The 20,217-nt window shown below is 55.7% G+C and overlaps 9 protein-coding genes and 1 non-coding gene across 10 annotated transcripts; 5 read left to right on the top strand and 5 right to left on the bottom strand.

Annotated features, from left to right (window-relative positions):
* Positions 1–827: 827 nt before the first annotated feature.
* On the bottom strand, positions 828–2,058 carry C8Q71DRAFT_775928 (uncharacterized protein). Its single transcript, XM_047924637.1, has 3 exons — positions 1,879–2,058; positions 1,729–1,820; positions 828–1,673 (listed from the first exon to the last, which is right to left on the bottom strand). Exons 1-3 carry the CDS (start codon positions 1,951–1,953, stop codon positions 1,013–1,015), a joined length of 828 nt encoding a protein of 275 aa, XP_047775766.1. The 5' UTR covers positions 1,954–2,058; the 3' UTR covers positions 828–1,012.
* Positions 1,958–5,192, bottom strand: C8Q71DRAFT_713693 (Vps54-like protein-domain-containing protein; the record flags this gene model as incomplete). Its single annotated transcript, XM_047920931.1, has 8 exons — positions 1,958–2,164; positions 2,227–2,348; positions 2,420–2,984; positions 3,050–3,293; positions 3,349–3,492; positions 3,548–3,585; positions 3,642–4,876; positions 4,925–5,192. 8 exons carry the CDS (start codon positions 5,190–5,192, stop codon positions 1,958–1,960), a joined length of 2,823 nt encoding a protein of 940 aa, XP_047775765.1.
* A 275-nt stretch (positions 5,193–5,467) lies between these two features.
* C8Q71DRAFT_775923 (uncharacterized protein) lies at positions 5,468–6,725 on the top strand. The gene is made up of 3 exons (XM_047924636.1): positions 5,468–6,104; positions 6,168–6,403; positions 6,463–6,725. The coding sequence occupies exons 1-3, from the start codon at positions 5,619–5,621 to the stop codon at positions 6,629–6,631; spliced, it is 891 nt and encodes a 296-aa protein (XP_047775764.1). The 5' UTR covers positions 5,468–5,618; the 3' UTR covers positions 6,632–6,725.
* Positions 6,726–7,616: 891 nt separating this feature from the next.
* C8Q71DRAFT_713587 (kinase-like domain-containing protein) lies at positions 7,617–8,756 on the top strand (the record flags this gene model as incomplete). Its single annotated transcript, XM_047920924.1, has 5 exons — positions 7,617–7,865; positions 7,922–8,092; positions 8,146–8,220; positions 8,276–8,503; positions 8,556–8,756. Coding segments are annotated over 5 exons (924 nt in total), but the record flags the coding sequence as incomplete, so codon positions are not given.
* Positions 8,757–9,742: 986 nt separating this feature from the next.
* C8Q71DRAFT_878765 (cytochrome P450) lies at positions 9,743–12,830 on the bottom strand (the record flags this gene model as incomplete). The annotated part of the gene is made up of 16 exons (XM_047928446.1): positions 9,743–10,165; positions 10,218–10,397; positions 10,467–10,582; positions 10,637–10,692; positions 10,749–10,817; positions 10,871–10,885; positions 10,950–11,131; positions 11,191–11,246; positions 11,302–11,758; positions 11,820–11,878; positions 11,935–12,011; positions 12,076–12,088; positions 12,147–12,206; positions 12,264–12,300; positions 12,354–12,454; positions 12,515–12,830. 16 exons carry the CDS (start codon positions 12,828–12,830, stop codon positions 10,106–10,108), a joined length of 1,854 nt encoding a protein of 617 aa, XP_047775762.1. The 3' UTR covers positions 9,743–10,105.
* A 629-nt stretch (positions 12,831–13,459) lies between these two features.
* On the bottom strand, positions 13,460–15,008 carry C8Q71DRAFT_775912 (uncharacterized protein). The gene is made up of 7 exons (XM_047924635.1): positions 14,905–15,008; positions 14,544–14,850; positions 14,333–14,490; positions 14,162–14,274; positions 14,012–14,105; positions 13,761–13,949; positions 13,460–13,706 (listed from the first exon to the last, which is right to left on the bottom strand). Exons 1-6 carry the CDS (start codon positions 14,984–14,986, stop codon positions 13,801–13,803), a joined length of 903 nt encoding a protein of 300 aa, XP_047775761.1. The 5' UTR covers positions 14,987–15,008; the 3' UTR covers positions 13,460–13,706; positions 13,761–13,800.
* A 111-nt stretch (positions 15,009–15,119) lies between these two features.
* Positions 15,120–16,456, top strand: C8Q71DRAFT_775909 (G-protein gamma subunit). Its single transcript, XM_047924634.1, has 4 exons — positions 15,120–15,488; positions 15,545–15,581; positions 15,884–15,984; positions 16,044–16,456. Exons 1-3 carry the CDS (start codon positions 15,364–15,366, stop codon positions 15,971–15,973), a joined length of 252 nt encoding a protein of 83 aa, XP_047775760.1. The 5' UTR covers positions 15,120–15,363; the 3' UTR covers positions 15,974–15,984; positions 16,044–16,456.
* Positions 16,457–16,915: 459 nt separating this feature from the next.
* On the top strand, positions 16,916–17,354 carry C8Q71DRAFT_713643 (G-protein gamma subunit; the record flags this gene model as incomplete). Its single annotated transcript, XM_047920928.1, has 3 exons — positions 16,916–17,040; positions 17,115–17,151; positions 17,265–17,354. 3 exons carry the CDS (start codon positions 16,916–16,918, stop codon positions 17,352–17,354), a joined length of 252 nt encoding a protein of 83 aa, XP_047775759.1.
* A 559-nt stretch (positions 17,355–17,913) lies between these two features.
* C8Q71DRAFT_798485 (eukaryotic translation initiation factor 2B beta subunit) lies at positions 17,914–19,356 on the bottom strand (the record flags this gene model as incomplete). The annotated part of the gene is made up of 7 exons (XM_047925815.1): positions 17,914–17,956; positions 18,015–18,044; positions 18,096–18,491; positions 18,550–18,654; positions 18,703–19,027; positions 19,083–19,228; positions 19,289–19,356. The coding sequence occupies 7 exons, from the start codon at positions 19,354–19,356 to the stop codon at positions 17,914–17,916; spliced, it is 1,113 nt and encodes a 370-aa protein (XP_047775758.1).
* Positions 19,357–19,742: 386 nt separating this feature from the next.
* Positions 19,743–19,829, top strand: C8Q71DRAFT_t119. The gene has a single exon. It is a non-coding gene; the product is annotated as a tRNA-Arg (tRNA).
* The last annotated feature ends 388 nt before the right edge of the window (positions 19,830–20,217 follow it).

The following is a 20,217-nucleotide window of genomic DNA, read 5'->3' as shown; positions in this document are numbered from 1 at the left end:
GCGTTATGTCTTCACGGAATTTCAGCTTGTATATATCAAACGTGCATCGCAACACCCGCTCGCACCCAACGATGTCTGAACACCCTGAACGGTCGCGTCAGTCGCGGATGTCCTTGCGGGCCACAATTCAGGAGACGGGTGGCCACGACTTGCTGACTGTTGTCGAGTGCGTCGAGGGCGTAAGAGACGAGCTTTTTCTGAGGGGACCTGACCAGGCGACTCGACCAGAGCGTCCGCAGAGGACACGAGAAGATTTCAGCATGGCGACGGGCATCGTAGTCGTGGCCACATACGGCCACATCCAAATGGGGCCACCAATTGTGTTGATTGGGCGGTGTGGCTGAGCCGGACGATCCCGGCCACTCGCGCGATCGTGCGACGCGTCCGAACGTGACTGTACAGCACCCTCTACATACTTATCTGCGTCTCTACCAATCGTCGCAGAGACCCAACTTAGGCGAGCGCGGTAAGGGACACGTTGGCTTTTGAACTTGAGACACTACAATGCAGATACATCGCATACTTGCTTTCAACGAGAGCCCGGCCGCTGGCGAGGGCAAGTCTAACGAGATTGATCCTGGTGAAGGTATGGCAGTTGGGGCCAAATTTCGCTATGAATCGCTGTGGTGAAACCGTCAAATGGTCTAGATTGTGTTACGTTGCAATTGGATGACGAACGCCCAAGGACGTGCTGGGCTGGGGCCACTTGCTCTACGTAGAGTCGACAATATTGCAAGGACATGACTGATGGGCCCGTCCGGTGATTGCCAGCCTAATTAATACTCACCAGTAAGAGCGACACGTCGCGGACCCGTGTGATCGCATGCGCGACATGATGTTGGGCTTGCATGATATGTTTCTTACACGAACTCACTGGTGCCACTGGCACACTCAAGTATATGCGCGAACGAAGAAAGTTATCGTATCCGTCCAGAGGATAGGTATAGTAAGTAAAGTGCGGGCAATAGTAGCGAAGTCATCCTATGTCCACCCCAACACATCCACCGCAACGTTACACAGCAGGAGGCTCTTCCATCTCAGCTGTAGCATGCCCGTTCACAGCATCGCCATTTACGCCATTGCCGTTCTGCATTGGCACCTCCGGCTGCGGTTTGTCGATGACGAGGGTAGGCGTGGGCATGGGTGATGACGGAGGTAGGGGCACTGCAGCGGGTGACAACGGTTTTGGTGGCGCCTCTGGCGGAGGCTCTTCAGCATCCGACAACGGCACGTTCGCGCCATTGGTATTTCCATTCGGCGCGGCTAAGTCCACCTGGGAGGCAGATGGAGACTGTGTCATCGCGAGCGCATCCTCCGATCGTGACGCGGGGGTCGGCGCTACTGATAGAGCCCTAGCATCTGGGTCTAGTGTCGGCGCGCTAGGCGGGGGTGTCGGCGTCGGTAGCGGCTTCTCTGGGAGAGGTACGGGTATGGGCGCGGGAACTGGCGAAAGAAGGGACGTCCGCTTGCTGTTCGTCCGTTGGAGAATGCCCTTAATCCGCTGGGTTGCCTGTGTCGCCTGTGTGGGTTGTGGCGCGGCTGCCTCGCGGACAGCGGGTGAGAGAATCCTCACAGGCTTCTCTTGCACGATAATCTCCAGCATGGCGGTGGGTGCGCCCACGTTCTTCAACCCTGTGAGCTTCTGATGAAGATACCGCGCGTCCGCGAGCAACCTACGGGTGCGGTGAGCCGTTGCACCGGGAAGGAGCCGGATCGGAAATGGCGTACCTCTCCTTCGCCTCTTGGGACGGCAGCTCAATCTTGGTATACTCCTCCGAGAGCCGATGATTGATGCCCGCGAACACTTGGGTCATCACGAACTGCACAGTATCCTCAGAAAGGCCACACCTCAAAAACATCTATGTTACCAGTACGCACCTCCACCACGGAACTCGACAGATACCGCGAGAGCACCTTGTGTAGCGTGACCGTGTCCTTAATTATGATCTCCATATAGTCATTCACACCGCCGCCTTCCTTGGGTACATCCCACTTGACGTCCTATATACAGCGATCCAGAACACATGCGGAGGACGTAGTTAGCATGCGGCCTCGACAGAAGGATACAGAAACTGACCTGGAGTGACTTGATATGGGCACTCAGGCGGTCGCCCATGATCGCGATCAGCTTCTGATGGATCTCATTCTGGTGCTCTTGGTAATCCTGCAGATTGATGTACATGAGGACCGAAGTGCGGCCGTAATGGAGGAATGCGTTCTACATACCCTTTTCAGCTTGTCGAACTCCACAAGCATGACGGCCTGTTTCTGGCTGAGGTGGCGCCGGAACGTTTCGCGAACGTATGGAACGAGCGAGATAACAATGGACAGTGACTGTGACGCAAGGGCTAGCAGTTCGAAAGCGAAAGAAGTAATCAATATCGCCCCGGCAGAAGCGCAGGGGATCATTGTCACATACCAAGATGTCTCGCAGTAATGTTCTTGAGCCCTGCGGACCGCATGGCACCTGCGCCTAGCACGACCTGGCACGTTCGCGAATTGAACGCTTTGAGTAGCTCAATGACGCGGCTCATCGTCTCCGTCGTGAGCATCTCGAGGTTAGTGATGATCTTGAGGTAGTCTGCGAGGACGACGAGCACCTCGAGCGTCGCCCCGACGGCGAAGTACGCCCGGTCCTCAATGTGCAGATGTTTGCCTGGCCCGCTCGGACGCCGCGAGCTTGCACGCGAGGCAGACGGGCGGACGGAGGGAAAGTTTGGTGAGGGGAGAGGGGATGCGGGGGCAGGCCGGTGTGGCTGGGATGACATTGCAGGTGGAGAGAGGAGAGGAGATACGGGATGTGGTGTTTCTGGTGGGCGGTTGAGCAGGAACTCCGGGGGATCCGAAATGGAGGCGTCGACGAGGAGATCGACTATGTGCTGGACCGAAGGCGCCACTTCTGCTGCATTCCATTGCTCATCTTCCACCAACTTTGCAGAATGTGAGATCTGCGCTTGATGGAAGGTCTGCAAGAATATCTTTGCCTGCATTCGTCAGACCAATAATGGTGAGCTCTCCTCTGCAATCACAGTGTCCGACATAAACAAACCTGGCTGATCATGGTGCCGCGAAGGCCTACAATCATACGACTGCAGATCTTCTCCGACTCAATGACGAAGTTCCATGAATCATTGAACAAGCTTGCAAAACTAGGGAGATCCAGGGATGCGTGTTGTTCTCCACGCAAGGCGACTACCCTAGATGCCCGAGTATGGGCTAATTCTGCGGCCGAAGACAAGATGCCCGACAGCTCCTCCTGAAGCGCGGCGACGTCGGCTAATACCTTCGGAGACCTCAATTAGTAGTCAGTGAGACAGTGAAACAGCAATTGTGGTAGGAAAGCCATACCGAATGCTTTGGAGTACTTCGACGATGATGCTGCCTTCTCGATGTAATCTCTCAATACACCGGAGTAGGCTCTTGTACATCATACGTGCCAGGTCCATGAAAGCAGAATGGGACATAGCTCGGAGTTCGTTGGCAAGAGACGACCTAAATAGGCCACCTTAAGCCCCTTACGTCCAGATTATCAGAAGGGGCAACTCACGAATTCACGTCTTCTTCCAGATCAGAAGCAGGTATTCGCTGAGAGGACATGTAAGCGCGTTCGTGAATGAGTTCGGATGGGTCACAACACTTACTCGCCTCATCATGCTCCTTACCTCGGCCATCACAACTTCCCTCCAGGACATCGCAGCCTCCTGCACACCCTTGGTCCGCGCCAAAGACTGCAGCAGTGGTCTTAGCCTATCCTTGAGAGATACATCTGGGTCATCCTTCCTCGCCTCCAGGTCGTCGAAACCAATGTGCTCGACGAGATCCAGGCGCAATACGCTGACAAACTCAGAGGTCAGTGCTGATGTGATCTCCATGGTGAGGGCACGGAGGTGTGAAGGCAGAGACGTGAAGGCTTTGAGAGAAGATAGCGGGATATGGACAGCAGGGCGCGGGGGAGGCTTGGGGCTCTCTGGCGGAGACTCGGGGACTGGCGGTAAAGGAGAACGAGTGCCCTCTCGAGAAGGCATCGCCGGTCGAGCAGCTTCTGCAGCAAGCTTGCCTGCGGGTAGCTGCGAGGTGGAATCAGCATCCCATAACCGGTCCAGCTCGTCAACGACATCCAGCGCCTCGCCCCACTGTCCTGCTGCGACCAAGCCCTTCGCGACACCCATCATGTCCACGACGCCTCCTACTACCTTGACACCTTCCTTCACCGAATCCAGGTTCCGTAGCTTACACTCCCTCCGGACAATCTCCAACCCTTTCCGCGCTCCCTTCTCGTCTACGTCCTTCAGCAAGCCACGCAGCTTTCCTATCCGATCCAGACACTGCTCGGATTCGGTTTGGAGGTCTTGAAGGTTGGATAGTGCAGCGAAGAAAGAAGTCGAGCGGATGGAGATCTCGCGCACCAAGTGCTGCTCTATTGTGTCGGCGTGATGCGAAAGCTTCTCCAATAGAGGTAGTGAGTACGAGAGTGCCGAGGGGTCTGTATCTGCTGCACCACCGTTCTCTCCTTGTTCTGTGACCGCATTGAACGTACGAGGTTCTCCGAGGTTGAAATCGGGGTCAAAGAATACCTGAGGTACGCTTTCGAGTGGAGGTGGCGCTCGACTGGATTGTCCCCGAGGTGTACGCGGAAGGTCTGAGTCGTCGAAGGAGCCTGACGGGCGAGGTGTCGTGGGCAGCTGCGCAGTGCCCTCTCGACCGAGCTCTGCGCTGCGCTTAAAGCGTTCCCATTCGGGACCTACTGCGGTCAGATACGCGGCGAAGTCTTTCCGACGTACGCGCGGTAGCTCGGCAGGAGGGACGGAGGGGAGGCTGGAGTGCGCCTTCGGAGGTGCAGAACGCCTATGGGGGCTATTCACGACAGTAGAGATCGCTGTACACAATGAGTCGCACTACGCCAGCAAGGCATTGGAACACGTACCGTGGAACCCATGCTTCGCACTGCTCCATTCAGCTGGTAGGGCACCAAGCTGCAGAGACGCCAATGAGGCATTGCCGTACAAGTCATACGGGGAAGAGTTGCCGAAGTAATCTGCATGGCCCTCTGTAGTGGCTGAGACACTACCCGGGCCTGTATTGCGCGCCGATGTCGGATCCCATGTAAAGCGATATGGGCGAACTTGCGATGATGGGGGGAGCTCTGCGACAGGTGTGGGTGGTCGAGAGGGTATTGAGCTTTGGTCCGACATGGGAGGAGGCCCTCACGGCAAGCCTGCGGGTTATGGGACGCGCGACCGCGACGCGGGTCGCCTGGCAGCTGGCAATTTCGGACGAACGTCGAGGTGCGCGCGCAACCTAAGCAGAGGCTTCGAGCACAAAGTCTCCCCCCGAAATTGTCAAGATACCTCCGATGAAATGGAGTTGCGATGTTGAGTATGCACAAGCGGAATGGGAGACGCGCTGTGACACTGAATTCGGTAGACACGGGCTCACAGCTATTGGCTTACGTCAGCATACATAGCGTTGACTGCCACATATGGTAGTCCGAGTTATTGTGTACTACTACTCAGTCTCTCCTACTACAGCCCCTACTTCCACTACCACCGGACTCCGGAGTACACTCGAGTAGCTTGCACCTGAGCGGGCGTAGGGTGCTGCAATATTGGTGCTTCTGGATGTCGGGTTCATCTGTGCTGCCGTCCCTCTCGTTGCCGAAGCCGCTCCGTCATTTCTTCGCGCTCTTCCCGCTGTACACGCACCCGCCGGTTTGGTCGTCGTATACCGCCCCGGCGGTGACAGCACCCACCCTATGGATCCACCCCTCACGCAACGAGATCTCGGAGCTTGAAGACCTACTCAGTCGCGATGTGGAATGCTTGAAGTGGCAAGCATACCTCGCTTTACGTGGGCTCTCCAAAATACACGTTCGGTGGGATGTCACGGAGGATGGTGCGGTGGACGGCCGTTTCCCCAATCTGCATGTCCCACTACAAGGCGATGACGCGGGCGGAGAGCTGCTCGCCGCACATCTCATTCCCGGTTGGGTAGATGGGCAGGTGGGCGGTGGCCAGGGCGAGCTAGAGGGATATGCAGACGAGGCAGCGCGTGATGAAAGTCGCGCATGGGTGTCGTTAATGGAGGGCAATGTCCATGCAGCATTGGTGCGTAGCACACTAAGTACCATCGCGTCCTAGAAAGGCTGACGACGTCTATGGCATCCCCAGGCAATTTCTCAGCCACCGCCGTCTATATTCGCTGCGCTGGTCTCACCGTTCCCTTCAAAGCATCGCGCCCTGAACACCATGCTCAACCCCCCTCCTGCTCCTTTGACTGGCTTCAGCAGCGTCCTCCCACCGTACGGAACTCACGTGGATCGTAACGCGGTCATGCTCCAGTATCGGGATGCTATCTCATCTCTGTCTGAGCGCCTTGGCACGGACAGATGGTTCCTTGGATCCGTGTATGTCTCATCCAAGCTCAAACGCCCCGGTGACCGTCTGACATAGCGATTTGCCGCAGTACACCGACTGCCTTGGATGCGCTCGTTTTCGCCTATCTACATTGCATATTGCACTCGAAGGACAACGCGGTGCGCATAGAGGTTGCTCGACGCGTCAATCTGGTTGCATGGGAGCGCCGCGTGCAGGGGCAAGTTCGCGCTGCATTTCAGCGCCGTCCGCTTACGTAGCGATCTCTGTAAGCTTATGGTATCTCGGAACCGAGCAACAGGTCTTGTCTTGTGTAGAATCATAACCACAATGTTCCCACACGATCCAGCAATCTCCACTCGGAGACGTCAGATCTGCACAGCTCGCGTGTCTACCATAGTCACATTCGCAATACCGCAGGGCTCGAGGCATCGTTGCCTTTGAGCTTGCTTACGACGTAGCAACATCTTCCAGTTCGGAGCACTGACCCAGCCAGTTCGAGCCAGATTTGACTGCACACATGCCTATGTCCGTCGATCTAGTCAGTCAGCATGCACTCTTGAAAAACCACATTGATCACTTGCGGCCCCGTATGGTTCGTTCGTCTTCGCTGGTTGCTACAAACGACGACTCAGCCTTCAGATAGGAATCGTTGCGACAATTGCTGCAGTTCTGCCAGCCGTACGTCACAGCTCGTCGAGATAACAGTGTCCCTTTCCATTTAGTAGGCTATGTCCTACTCGGAGACAGGTGATGACATCTGCTCCGCATGTTCCGTATCGGCGTATCTCTAGCTAACTCGTACTATCGTGTAGGTGGCTTTGGAGTTTACACCAGGCCATAGAGAGATGGAGGCATTATGACACCACTACTGTGCTCATCAACCTGCTTCGTATCGGAGAAGACTTGGCGAAGTTGTATCATTCATGCCCGAGCATCATATTCGAACTGGTTGGTGATTCGATCTTTTGGTTTGAACTTGCTGTTCTGATTCCCCTCGACGACAAATAGCAAGCGACGTCCTCGATATCTTCGTCGATGGCACTCGCGAGTTCACAAGCCAAGCACGAAATGCGAGACAAGATAGCTTTACTTAAAGAGTGCCTCGACTCCAGCGCCGAGGTTGAGAAGCTCATGACTACGAGTGGCGAAGACGCTGCTGCACTGATAGACGTCCTTGACGACGTAAGTACCGTCAAACGATTCTTCAGATGTTGTGTGCTCAAAGTCGTATCTTCAAAGGTTATGAACTCCATCGAGCCATACGAGAGGCTTTACAGCACGGTGTTCCATACTCTGCGAAAGATCTGCGTCAAGCACGGAATCCTCCCAACATCACTTTCCGCCTCGACTCGAGACTTGTACATCGTGAACGATGGACCGGAGGCTTTCGGTGGCTTCGCAGAAGTCTGGCGAGGCCACCTCAGAGGGCAAGAAGTAGGCGTGAAGGTAATCAAGATCGCCGTAAAGGGGTCCGCTGACTCGGTTCTGAAGGTCAGTCCATGCAAGCGTGTGCTTGATGCTTATTTGACGATTGACCTGGCCGCTAGAGCTTCTGTCGAGAAGCAATCACCTGGAAGCGACTCTCTCACACTCGCATCGTTCCATTCTTTGGTATCGATAAGCGACGCTTTCCACTCAGCATGGTATGCAAGTGGATGGTCGGTGGTGATGTCACATCGTTTTTGAAAGACAACCCTAATGAAAACCGTCCCCACCTGGTCAGCCCAGACGTAATTGGGCTTCTTCTAAACCTGACTGATGTGTCGTCTAGGTCCTCGACATTGCCCACGGATTGGAATATCTTCATTCAAATGCTGTGGGCATAGTACATGGAGATCTGAAGGGTGTATGCGTATTTCTTAACCAGTCTATACATGTCATGCTGACGATCAGCTTTCCAGGCAAACATCTTGATCGATGAGAACAGGCGCGCCTGTCTCTCAGATTTCGGTCTAACGACCATTCTCTACCGGCCGGAGACGATTCACGTAGTGACGAATGTATCCGTGTTTGCATCAACGGCACGGTGGATGGCACCGGAACTCCATGACCCCGACAAGTTCGGTCTTGAACATGGAAACCCAACGAAGGAGAGCGACGTTTACTCTTTTTCAATGGTCATGTGGGAGGTTCGTGTCGCAGCTCGCTCGTTTGGATGACAACTCAACATGTGTTTTCAAGCTCTTCACAGGTCGTTTCCCATACGATGAAAGTCGAATGGATGCACAAGTTCTCCACAAGGTGCTCATGGGAAAGCGACCACTGCGACCAGCAGATGCGACCTCTCTTGGTCTATCGACCGAGGTATGGGAAATCATGGAGAAGTGCTGGAGGGAGGATCGCCGGAAGCGTCCGCGCATACACTTCATACTTCAAGACCTGAAGAAAGCATTCTACTTCCACGACAAAACTATCCCAACTCCACAACACCTCGAGCTTGATCCCGCTACTCCTGCGAAGGATGCCGCGCATGAGGTCCCAGGACTGATTGACAAAAGGCTGAAGATCACTCTTACGCCGATGCAGCTCTCCGGTAGGTGGAATGTCCTTCGACGAAGCTTTTCAACTCAACTAAACATCACTCACTCAGATTTACTACCGGAGAAACAAAACGTCGCGGCCGGCAGGTGGATCATGAACCACACTCTGGCCTGGGAGCGTTGCCGCGTATTCCGCCCGCTTGAGTACTACCGGGGAACCATCAAAACCTCCTGGAGATGCATAGACGAAGCGAACGAATCACCCTGGGATTGTAGAGTGAGCAGACACGATCCGCGAGACATCACGCTGGATCAGTTCTGGCATCACCTCGCTGTCAATAAGTACTCCACAGAGCAGCTGTACGTTGATCCGAGTCATGTTTCGTCTTGTCATTGGCATTTTAATCGTGCACTTTTTACGACTTACAGATTTGTTCGGGAACTGAAGTCGGTGAAACTACTGGTGGAGAGGTCTCGGACAGAGAGCCTATGGTCTGTCCGCTACAAGTACCCTTCTTTCCAGAGAGAGAGGCAGTTCTACATCGTGCGGACATTGTTCCTGGACAAGAAAGCGAAGCGAGGGTTTGTATTGACATCCACTCTAGCGTGCCAGGTTACTCATGGGTCATACCATAGGTTGGTTGTCTCCCGGCCGGTGGATTACGGAGGACGCGTCCCGCGCGACATCATTATCGGACGATATGCCGGTGCGGAGCAATTTGCAGTGCTGGAGAATGGCCAGATTGAATGGCGACTGGCGGAGACGTGGCATTTGGGCGGTAACTGGAAACCGGCTAATCGCTCCAGGGACGGTGCAATAGCACAGGTCCGTCTTGTCCCTACCAGTCACCGCCCTTTTTTCTGCTGACGACTACGTCCGATAGACCGTCGTGGACTTCTTCAAATGGTTTAATGCCACTGCCAGCACGGAGCGGCGGCGGTCATGGCCAAACTATCAAATAGGGACGGCCACACCGAACTCAGGGTTTGTCCTGCCACCGCCGTGACGAATGTTTTTGTTCGGCATATTACTGGTAGCTGGTAGTAGTCGGTGGGCACTATCTTATTACGGGATCGACGAGCAATGCTATACCATACAATATATCCTGTCGAGCACCATACTTTACATTGATAGCAACGGTGATACAGAGATGCCAGTATCCGAACTCGATCAATCGTACAATAATCATACATACATTTTCATTTGAATGCATATCAAACGTCAATCACCCAAAGCCCTCCTCGGGATCCTTACATTTGCACGTCAACCTCATTTTCCTCCGCCTCCGTCATCCTAACCCAGATGCCGCCCTACGCTACAAGTCAACAATCCGCTTCCAGACGAAGATGCATGTGCACATACCGTCGCATAAAGCGTCAAGTGCGACTTGGGCCAGAACTTCTCCTTACCCTTCCGCCCGGGCGCGTTCGCCCACTCCTTCGGAGCCAACGCGCTCGGCGGTGCGGCGTCCGGGGCCAGCTCCATCGTCGCAAAGCATTGCAGGAGCTTGATCAGGAAGAAGGACATCTCGTTATATGCGAACTAGTGTACGAGCGGAGTCAATTCGGTGATCGGTGCACGGGCAGGACGAAGGCGCGGGAGTGAGCGCACCTGTTGCCCGAGGCAGATCCGCGGTCCGGCGTTGAACGGGAGGAAGATGAACGGGTTTGGAGTGAGGTACCTGTTTACGCGCTCGTCTAGGAAGCGGTCCGGATCGTATTCTTGGGCTGTACGGGAGAAACGTTAGTCAGAGCCCAACTCTATGAAGGGGCGGTCAGTACCGTCGGGGCCCCAGTACTCCTCCCTGCGGTGCATGGCCCACACTGAGTATGATACGCTACGGACGGCTCATCTCAGAGATCGAGTGTTACGGGAGAACAGGAGACAACGTACGGGACTTTGGCAGGGACGTAGAATGGCTTGCCGTTAGGGTTCGGGAGAAGGCCCTCGTTGACAGACACCCTATATCGACGCACAGTGAGCGAGACCAAGACTATTTTGGGCATTAAACGCACCGGATGTTGAACGGCCTGTCATCCGCGAATGAGCACGGTCAGCGCGAGTGAATCCTGTCGCACAACAGACAATACGTACACAGCAGGGTACAGACGAAGAGTCTCGTTGATGACAGCCCGCAAGTAGCGCATCTCCTTGATGCCTTCGTATGTCGGCCGCTGCTTTGGACCCACCTTCTCAAGTACCTCTGCGCGCAGGCGCTTGAGAACGTCGGGATGCATGGCCAGAAGATACACCGCGAAGGTCAAGGTTGTTGCCGTCTAAGCAATGTGAAGGCTGAGTTATCAACGTTAACGAGTCCATGTGTCCAGAAACTGACTGTGTCCCGGCCCGCAAGCAGAATATTGAGCACCTCATCATGCAAGACCGTAAGATCTGAAGCGACGCTGTTCAACAACCTCACAATCCCTAGCCAACCCAGGCTACTCACCATTCGTGAACTTCGCCAAATGATCTATCAACGTCTCCCCCTCCTCGATCTCATCCGCATCCACGGCCTTCCCGCCCATCGCCTTCTTCTCCCTCTCACGCTCTGCCTTCTTCCTGAGGGCCTCCTCGAGGATCGGGTGCAGATACTCATCGACCACATGCATATGTTCGCGCGTTTTGTCCTTGCGCATCTCCGCGAACGGCCAGATCTCGCCCATCGTCGCGCGCTCCGCGCAGAGGTGCTCCGCCTTCGAGAACGCCGCGGCGAACGCCTCCGCCTTGTCCACCCCCGCCGTCGCGGGGGAGACTGTGGACGGCAGGGAGGCGGAGGGGAAGGGCGAGGAGGGCGAGGCGGCAGAGACGTTGTGTGGGTAAGGAAGGGTGGACCGGAGGGAGTGGACGCAGGCGCCGAAGAGGAACTCGGTGGCGGAGTCCATGGTGAAGCGGGAGACGAGGTCCTGGAGGATAGGTGGCAGGGTCGGATCATGGGTGAGCGTTACAAACGAGTGGTGAGCGTACCTGGAAGTCAATGGCGTATCCTGCCCGGAAACGCTCCCTCATCTTTTCCAGGGCGACGTCTGCGTACACGAGTGGTCAGCTTCATGAACTTGCCCATACGAGATGAGAGCCGTACCGGCATGTCTATCAAAGAGTTCGAAGTGACTGATCCGGTCTTTGCTGAAGAAGGGACGCGTCATTGAGCGGTGCCATCTGTGGAGGCAGAATGTATGCGTCGGACATCTAAGCCCATCGCCTGACACAAATATATGCGCACTTCCACATGTCCCCTGCAGAGAAGTGTGTATATGCATCGGACATAAAGCGAGCCTTGGCGTAGGTGCTTACCATCGGAATTGAAGACACCAGTTCCCAACACAGAGCTCATCTGTTCCTGGAAGAGTTTCCCTGCAAACCAGTAAGTTGAACATCACTACCCAGGCCGCACAGGCTGATTGGACCAACCTTTCTCGTAATTTTGGAACTCCGTGGCAAGAACGGTCTGCAGCAAGCTCGACACGCGCATATATTACATCCACTGCATGGGTTGCTTACCTTGATGACAGCTGGGTCGCATGTGAAGATACCGAAGCCCCACAGGACGTTGAATCGGTAGGTTGGACCAAACTTGACGAACTGCTGCGCCAAAAGTTCACCTACAAACCAAAGTCCGGTTCGCACGTCGTCCCATTGTCATTCGAATATGGAGTACACACCAGGATACCCGTGTCTGAAGCTGTTCAAGACAGCCTGGAGGATGTCGAGGTTCCCGGGCCACTTACCCGACCACGTAGGCGCGATGATGGCGCCCCTGCGAGCCGCCGCATTGTAGATCCTCCAGTGTCTGATCCGGACTGCCACAAAGATGACAAGAGGAATGGTTCCGAGTGCCGATAGACATACGGCCCACGAAGGAATGGACCAGCCACCGTAGCGGTTGAGGAGGTACGCAGCGAATGCGACGCCGGCGGGGTACTTCACAAGGACGACCAGCGCACGCAGCACCAGACGTTCTCCTGGACCCAGCTCCATAATGCGTGGAGAAGAGGGGGAAAGTGTAGGGCGAGGGCGGTATATAAGCACGATGCTGCGCCGGGGCTGACGCTGGTCCCGGATAGGCCGTCAGCTTTTCATGGGTCGATGTAGGTTATATATCACAATGCAACAAGCACCGCGGCTGTGAGAGCAGGGGTGGCGCTCGGCCGTGAATCAGTAATCAAAGTCGACCGTACTTGTGTATCTGAATGACCAGTACATACCGCGGTGCGGGCGGCGACGCGCAACCAAGTCCACACAAACCCCGGCCTATCGGACGTCGGCGGCGCTCTTACGACAAGATGAGGGCTTTCCGAATCAAAGGACCGCAGCTCGATCCAGCTGTCGACGTTGACGATGGCGGCCACTGCGCCCGAATTATTCACACGTGAACAACCTGTCAATGGTCATGAGAATGCATCACAACGCCACCGGGTACCACCTTGCCAAGCTGGATGAGAGAAAAGTACAATGTCGACGTCACGTAGACCAGATGAATGCTGGAGGGACGCCAAAGACATCGTTGTGGCAGGAAAGCGAGCCGAGAGTCGGGCGAACAACCGTCGTTGACTAGTACTACGGAAGATCGCATAGCCGCACGCGATCGAGCACACCGACTCGCGATCGTTCTCCACCTACGATTACGATGCAATTCTCAGCTTCGAGCGCAGAGTATTGAGCCGCTATGTATACATAGAAGTCGTCTATTCCGAGAAATACTATACATTGCTATCGACAGCTTCGGGTTCATCCATGATCCTTGCTATGTATACAGCGGAGTCCGTGAAAAGGTGAAACGGTGGAGCCGAGGGAAATTCAGACTATGGATACAGTTCGGTCGGGGTATCGCGAGCTTGCACAAGGACATCAAGGCTGAAATCAGCGTCAGTCAGTATGGTAGGACGAAGTAGCAGCATCCACACTCACTCGGCATGAATGGAAGGAGCAGTGAAACGATGTTCGAGCATCACAGCTTCTCTAGAAGACCCTTGAGCATCTTCTGCTTCGAAGCCGCGGACCCGTCCTTGTCTAACTCCTTGCTCTTCTTCTCTAGCGCCGCAATGACCCGCTCGACGTCAGCTGGCAAATTCTCGAGGGCTCCTTTGGCGCGTTCAGCTTTCATGAACGCCGGTGAGCCACCACTATCCGCCATCAATCGGGATTGAACGGCTACTCACCACATTGATCCACATCCTGCTGTAGGTTTACCCATAATCCATCGCGCCGAGCGTACGCCTCTTGCAGTTGCTCGAGGATGTCTTCCATATTGCGCTAGCGATATATTGATCAAGTTCACGAAACGGGTCGGGAAAGGGGATCGTAAGTACCTGACAGTCGGTGTAGGCTGTCTTCAGCTCGTCCTCGTCGCGGATTGCCATATTCTCCACTTTCTTGCAAACCTCATCAAACGTCATGACACCAGCACCGAACGCGAGGTCAACTGCGGGCAGACAGAAACTGGTTATATGCGCGTCATTCGCGAGCTGAGACTGTCCTACTTTTGCCTTCCAGGAGAGCATGTACCTCCTTTACTCGAGCGATGACGGGAAGCAGGGTCTCGCCGAGGTACTGTCTTATCGCCGCGCCTTGTGCGGCCATGGGAACTTTCAGCTTGTTTGCTAGGGCAGCTACCTCCTCCTGCTCGTCAACCGCAGGCCTATTGAGGCAACATTCAGTCAATTGTAGGAAGCGATAGGAGGCGGCACACACGTCTTTTGTAGCATTGCGACGAGCGTAGACTCGTCATCCCAGTCCATGCTGTCGTCCTCATCCCGCCTGTGCTTGCGGTACGCAAGGTCCTCGTCCCTCTCGAGGGCATCAAACTCGCGGTGTAGGTCGTGACGGTGGGTATATGCGGACTGATCTTCCTCCTCTTCCTCGAGGGGTTCTTCCTTGATAGCCGCTAGCTTACTCCGACTTTTCAGGAAGCGGTTCGTGTTCGCGGCTCCAAGCGCCGTTCTCACATTCCTCGCCGAGGGATAGACCGCCGCAAGGGGCGATTTCTGCGGCGCTTTCGCTGGACACCGTTTCAGCGTGGGTGTCGTAGAATGCAATGCGAACGAGAGCCCACCATATCGCGCGCTGGCCACTTTCTGAAACTGCGAAGCATGGGGAGAGAACTTCTGGATGAGCGTAGTCTGTTGGCGGACCATGGCGGAAAGCCCTGGGCCGTTGCGCCACGCGCGGCTCGAGATTCGCGGCGGCACCCAGTCGCGGCGCGGGCACGTGATGGTGATGGCGGGTGCCCAGAAAGGGAAGGGCCAGGGCGGGCGCCTGGGAGATTCCAGCGACTGATCCTGCCTCCACCTCGTCTCGCCCGACCTGAGTCTGCCGCTCCTTTGCGCTCTTTCCTTCCCTCTTTTTGGAGTGTCTCGCAGCAGCGACAGCCACGCGCGCGCCCCAGCCGCCTGCTACGCCAAGTGTACAGAAGGGCAGGGCCTACTTCGTGCTGTCTTTTCTGTCCTTTCCCTACCTGCCGCCGCCCGTCCTTCCCTCACCCTAGCCCCGCCCGACTCGCACAGCTCGCATCATGAGCAGCCGCCAGACCAAGGTATCCACGTCCGAGCTCAAGCTCCGGAGGCTCATGGAGCACAACCAGCGGCTGAGGGAGGACCTCGCGAGACCCCGCATACGGGTTAGCGAAGCCAGTGTAAAGTACGTGGCTCGGTTACGGCGGGCGAAAACTGAGGTGACGCGTGCCCCGTCTGTAGCTTGATCAATTATTGCAAGAACACAACGGACTACCTCGTAAGTGAAGCGTCTTGTGCTGTGTTTCGTCGTGCGGGTCCTGTGCCGCTCGACGTGTCTCGGCGTCGCATTGTCGGTTCGAAAGCGGTGTGTCATGTAGACTGAGGTAGCATTTGCTGGCGGTGGCGGGCGATGATTGACGGACGGGCGCAGTCCAGCTGCGCCCAATTGACGTGTTCGGTCATCGATGAGTTTCGCCTCAGCTGCCGCAGGACGTATACATGCTGGAGACTTGATAGCGGACGCAATGCGTCAAATACTCCGCGGCCGTGACTTGGTGCTGATCACTTGTGTTTGTGCAGGTACCATCAGTGTGGGGCACTATTAGCAAAGCGGAGGATCCGTTTGGTGCACCACAACCTTCGAGTGGCTGCGGATGCGTAGTCATGTAGTCACCTTCATGGTGAGTTCCAATGCTGGCACATCGTTCGCTCTGCAGAATGGCTGATGTGCTGCACGTAGAAACGCGTTGCAAAAGCAGCAGCCGCTTCATTCCCACCTCCCTTGCGCCCGCGACAAGCCGCCACAACCTGCGCACCCCGCACCCCGCGGCTATGCGACCCTCCACCTCTGGCATCTGTCGCGCCATCTCGGACAGTCACCCCTCAGCGTCTCCGCGTTCAGCTTACACTTTGGCATTCGCATTAGTACATATGGATAACCCTATGCATCCTACTTGGTTTTCGCCGTCTCATCTCGTCGTTACTGCTTTGCATTAGTACACTGATTGATCGTTCATTCATCATGTATACCTACGCTGGGTTTGCCCCCTCCTAATGCACCTCGTTCGCGTGGGTGATGGGACTGCTGTATCGCGACGACGAGTGTTCCTGGGCACGGCAGCCGCCGTCCGAGGCAGCGTGCAATGCCGTGCATCCGTCGTCCGACCCCTCGGCCGTGTCACGCGTGTCTGGGAGCAGATCAGACGGAGAGACGCCTGCGCCCAAATGAGGCAACCGCCGACCTGTGCAGTCCTGAGAGAGTTGGTGCGTCCTTCTGACCGTATCGTCGCCCTCCTCGTCCCCTGCCCGCCCCCTTTGTTGTATTTATCCCTTCCCGCCGTCTTTGCGCACTCTCCAGCGCACCCAGCTGCCGCCGCCCACCGCCCGCGGCGCTCTCCCCAGCCCCCGCCTGGCCCAGCACTGTCTGGACCCCAGCTTTGACCGCCGGTGAGCAGGGCAAGGCACATCCCGCTCACCCATATATCTGACTTGGGCCGCGCCCGACCGCTCGTCCGCGACTCCCCTGTGTCCCAGAGCGTCGCGCGACGACCGCCAGTGCATCAAAACCACCCCACACCTCCCATCACACTTTCCCCCGCTCCTCGATCCAAGATGAACGGCCGACCCCACAAGCAGTCAATGTCGGAGCTGAAGCTTCGCAGGCTCGCGGAGCACAACCAACGGCTGAGGGAGGACCTGGCGAGGCCAAGAATCAGGGTCAGCGAAGCTAGCGCAAGGTGCGTCCACCGTCGTCGCGTCCACCGCCCGCATGCACTCACCGTTGTCTCTCTACCCCCCTCACGCACGACAGCCTGATCCGCTACTGCAAAACAACGAAAGACCCCCTTGTGCGTAGCGCAATTCCTCTTTGTCCCCGTTTCAGCGATATGGGCGCCCAGCGCATATATCGGCCCCGCTCGCTGCTTCGCGCTGTTCTTGCTGCTGACTCACGTCCTCGCAGGTACCATCTGTATGGGGTCCAGTAGCAAAGAACGAGGACCCATATGCACAGCAAGGCGGAGGCACGAAGGGATGCTGCGTCGTCCAGTGATACATCTCCGCTCCACACAACGCCTTCTTCTGCTCGTTCTCTGTCCATACATTTATACCATCGCTCTTTTTATTCTCTCCATCAGTCCTCGGGTCTCACTCAATTTCTCCCTTCTCCACGTAACCTTATGGATCGCGGGCGGCGATGCACGCCTGCACGTTGTGGTTTTGCCTGGATGGCTTCAGTATGGCCACGGTTCTGTCTTGCTGCTGGTACAATATCGACTCTCTTTCCCTTTCGCCGACGGATGAGCGTCCAGTACAATAATGTAGTATACATGGTGCTCGCTCTGCCTTAGATCAACGCCGTCAACACCATTCGCTCGCTTCCGTCCTCCTCATCCTCGACGTGCGCTCCCTGCCTTGAGGTCTCTCGCCTGCGTTCTCATGTCACATCCGGTGCTTGTCCGGTGCAGTGGCCCGTATGGACATGGCGCCTGTCCGTATGTCCTGTGGTTCCGCCGGGGGTGTCGGATGACGTCCCGCACGCTGCAGCATCCTGGTCCTGATCAACGCCTGGTAAGATAAGCGTCTGATGTTGACGCAGGTTGATGCGCGTGTTAGAGGTGCTGGTCCTCGTCGTCATAACTCTCCTTCACAAGCCTGGGTAGAATGAAAGCATCAGCAATTGCCTATCAGCCAATATCGCTCGGCGACTGACCTATAGATTGACGAAGGGGGATGATCGCCACTAGAGCGGGATTAGAGCTGCGACGTAGACGTCAACCAAACGCTGACTCACTCGTTCGTAATGAAGACGTCGACAAGCTCCGGTCCGACGTAGTCATAGTATGGATTGATGACATCCACTTTATCAACCAGCAGGCCCTCTTCGTACCCCAGCACGCTGCTCGGGTCGGCGAAGTCGAGCGCCCCGTAGTCGTGGTAGAGGTTCCACGCGGGGGTGAGCTTGAACTGGCCCGTGCACACGACGACGGGCGTGCTGTGCGCGCGGGCGGCGGTCGCGGCGAGGAGGGAGCCTGTGATCGCGAACATGCCGCCGTTGGCGAGGATGGCGTGGGCACCGATGATGACCTTGTTCACGCGCGACATGATCGCGTAGATGGAGGAGTCGGGGACGAGGAAGGTGGAGATGCCCGCGTTGGAGAGGGAGGTCGCCATCTCGTGGCCGCTGTAGCTGTTCGCAGGATGAGGCTAGGTTAGAGATGTATGCTATAGCGGAGGTGGTAACGTACGATGGCCCTGTCTCCGCGACGATGACGGTGTAGTTCCGGTAGTGCCCCGCGGACTTTAAGAAGGCTTCCACCGTCTTGGAATGCCCGATCGTAAGGATGATCTCACTAGAAACAGATCAGACCCGTCCACGTCTATCATACTTGTGAACATACTCTGAATGGATATGATCCTTCGCCGTCTTTGACACATTATCGTAAACGGTCTCCAGCTCGTCGAGCACGTCTTGGATCGCCTCCATGAGCACTGGCTTCAGAGCCTTCGCGAACGAGTCCGGCTCATCAGGGTCATTCTCCCTCAGCGAGATCGTGGCCTCGGACTTGGGTGCGATGACCTGCTTCCGGGGCTGGCCCTGCAGGACGAACTTGGAGATGGAGAACACGTTCCTTGTAGGCGCAGCCGCCGCGCCCTTCGCCGCGGTATTGTACTCTTCGCGGATATTGTGCAGTACCTTGCGGACGACATTGCCCACAGTGTGTTCTGGTGGCGAGTGAGATCAGGACTTTATTGAGCATACTAGCGCATCAGAGGGTACCTTTCGGCTGAGCTTCGGCGAGCCTCTTGCCGACTTCGCGGAGCAGGCTCACAAGCTGGTCGATGTTGGAGAATCGCGCTTTCGCAACGACCTGCCGCAGTACGAGGACGGTCTCGAGGGCTGCTTCCCGCGAGCCTACTATCTGCCTATGAAAGCCATGCCATGAGCAAAGCCGTCCACAACTGCGAGGGTCTTCGATCACTTGCCTTCTGCGCAGCTTTGCTGCAAGATTCTCGACAGCGCGGGCAGCGGGAACGGCGTGTTCTGAGGACATGATTTGGATACGGAGATGTGGTAAAGTTTTGCGGACGTGATAAATGCAGGGAATCGTTGCGAGTAAGCTAGACCTTCCAATAGGCTACCACGGCTCAATACGGTCGAGTCAAGACATTAAGCGCTCGAAGACTACTGTATCGGGCAGAGATCTCAGCCACCCAGTTCATTGCTCACGAAATATCCTGAAATGAGAGTATTCTCCACAAGTTCTCCCCACTAATTTGCAGCCCTCAATTAAGACCTACAATGTGAGCAAACACTATAGGGTGGAGACGAGGACGAGCCTCGGTGCTCCAGTACTTATGTTAGCCCTGCCCCGGACCCCGGTTGGATAAACCATGTAAAGTAATGGTAAGTAAGGGCAAATTTGCCGGTTAAATACATGGCCGCCTGGCGAAATGGCATCGCGTCTGACTACGATGAAGTAGATCCCAAATCAGGAGATTGCAGGTTCGACCCCTGCGGTGGTCATCTTGTTTTTCTTGGTACTTGTTTTGCCTATTCTTCGCCCTACAGGCGTGCTGAAACCCGCTTTTTGATTCGGTACCCCCCAGAACCTTCCTAAATTGGAATACTTGCCATAAATGGAAACTGCGAACATGCAACCTCTGGGATGCCACGTGCGTCAAAACTTGCTGAGGGTAAGTACCCAGTACTGTAACTCAGTAGGTACCCAGTCCCGACTGTACCACCTAATAGTCTCCGTTGCCGACCATAAAAGAACGACAAGCGCTTTTATGACTACCTACGTGCTAGATTACGCCTGTACATGATAACAGTCGAGGAGGTGTGCACTATTCCGAAAACTGAACGCCAATGCGGGAAGACCTTGTGGTAACAGTCGAACACCACAAACATG

Source organism: Rhodofomes roseus (genome assembly GCF_022264815.1).
Source record: "Rhodofomes roseus strain CIRM-BRFM 1785 chromosome Unknown C8Q71scaffold_20, whole genome shotgun sequence".
NCBI classification, from domain to species: domain Eukaryota; kingdom Fungi; phylum Basidiomycota; class Agaricomycetes; order Polyporales; family Fomitopsidaceae; genus Rhodofomes; species Rhodofomes roseus.
The sequence above is the reverse complement of the archived record's forward strand: the minus strand, read 5'-3'. Positions and strand labels throughout refer to the sequence as shown.

Excerpts from the sequence above, each read along its gene's own strand:
- C8Q71DRAFT_775909 (XM_047924634.1), top strand. The coding sequence starts at position 15,364 with ATGAGCAGCCGCCAGACCAAGGTATCCACGTCCGAGCTCAAGCTCCGG. Across the intron at positions 15,489-15,544 it reads GTTAGCGAAGCCAGTGTAAA|CTTGATCAATTATTGCAAGA; the intron begins GTACGTGGCTCG and ends CCCCGTCTGTAG. Across the intron at positions 15,582-15,883 it reads AGAACACAACGGACTACCTC|GTACCATCAGTGTGGGGCAC; the intron begins GTAAGTGAAGCG and ends GTGTTTGTGCAG.
- C8Q71DRAFT_775923 (XM_047924636.1), top strand. The coding sequence starts at position 5,619 with ATGTCGGGTTCATCTGTGCTGCCGTCCCTCTCGTTGCCGAAGCCGCTC. Across the intron at positions 6,105-6,167 it reads GCAATGTCCATGCAGCATTG|GCAATTTCTCAGCCACCGCC; the intron begins GTGCGTAGCACA and ends TGGCATCCCCAG. Across the intron at positions 6,404-6,462 it reads AGATGGTTCCTTGGATCCGT|TACACCGACTGCCTTGGATG; the intron begins GTATGTCTCATC and ends GATTTGCCGCAG.
- C8Q71DRAFT_775912 (XM_047924635.1), bottom strand. The coding sequence starts at position 14,986 with ATGGTCCGCCAACAGACTACGCTCATCCAGAAGTTCTCTCCCCATGCT. Across the intron at positions 14,851-14,904 it reads AGTGGCCAGCGCGCGATATG|CGAAAGCGCCGCAGAAATCG; the intron begins GTGGGCTCTCGT and ends AACGGTGTCCAG. Across the intron at positions 14,491-14,543 it reads GTCGCAATGCTACAAAAGAC|GCCTGCGGTTGACGAGCAGG; the intron begins GTGTGTGCCGCC and ends TTGCCTCAATAG.
- C8Q71DRAFT_775928 (XM_047924637.1), bottom strand. The coding sequence starts at position 1,953 with ATGGAGATCATAATTAAGGACACGGTCACGCTACACAAGGTGCTCTCG. Across the intron at positions 1,821-1,878 it reads TGTCGAGTTCCGTGGTGGAG|TTCGTGATGACCCAAGTGTT; the intron begins GTGCGTACTGGT and ends GATACTGTGCAG. Across the intron at positions 1,674-1,728 it reads TCCCAAGAGGCGAAGGAGAG|GTTGCTCGCGGACGCGCGGT; the intron begins GTACGCCATTTC and ends CCGCACCCGTAG.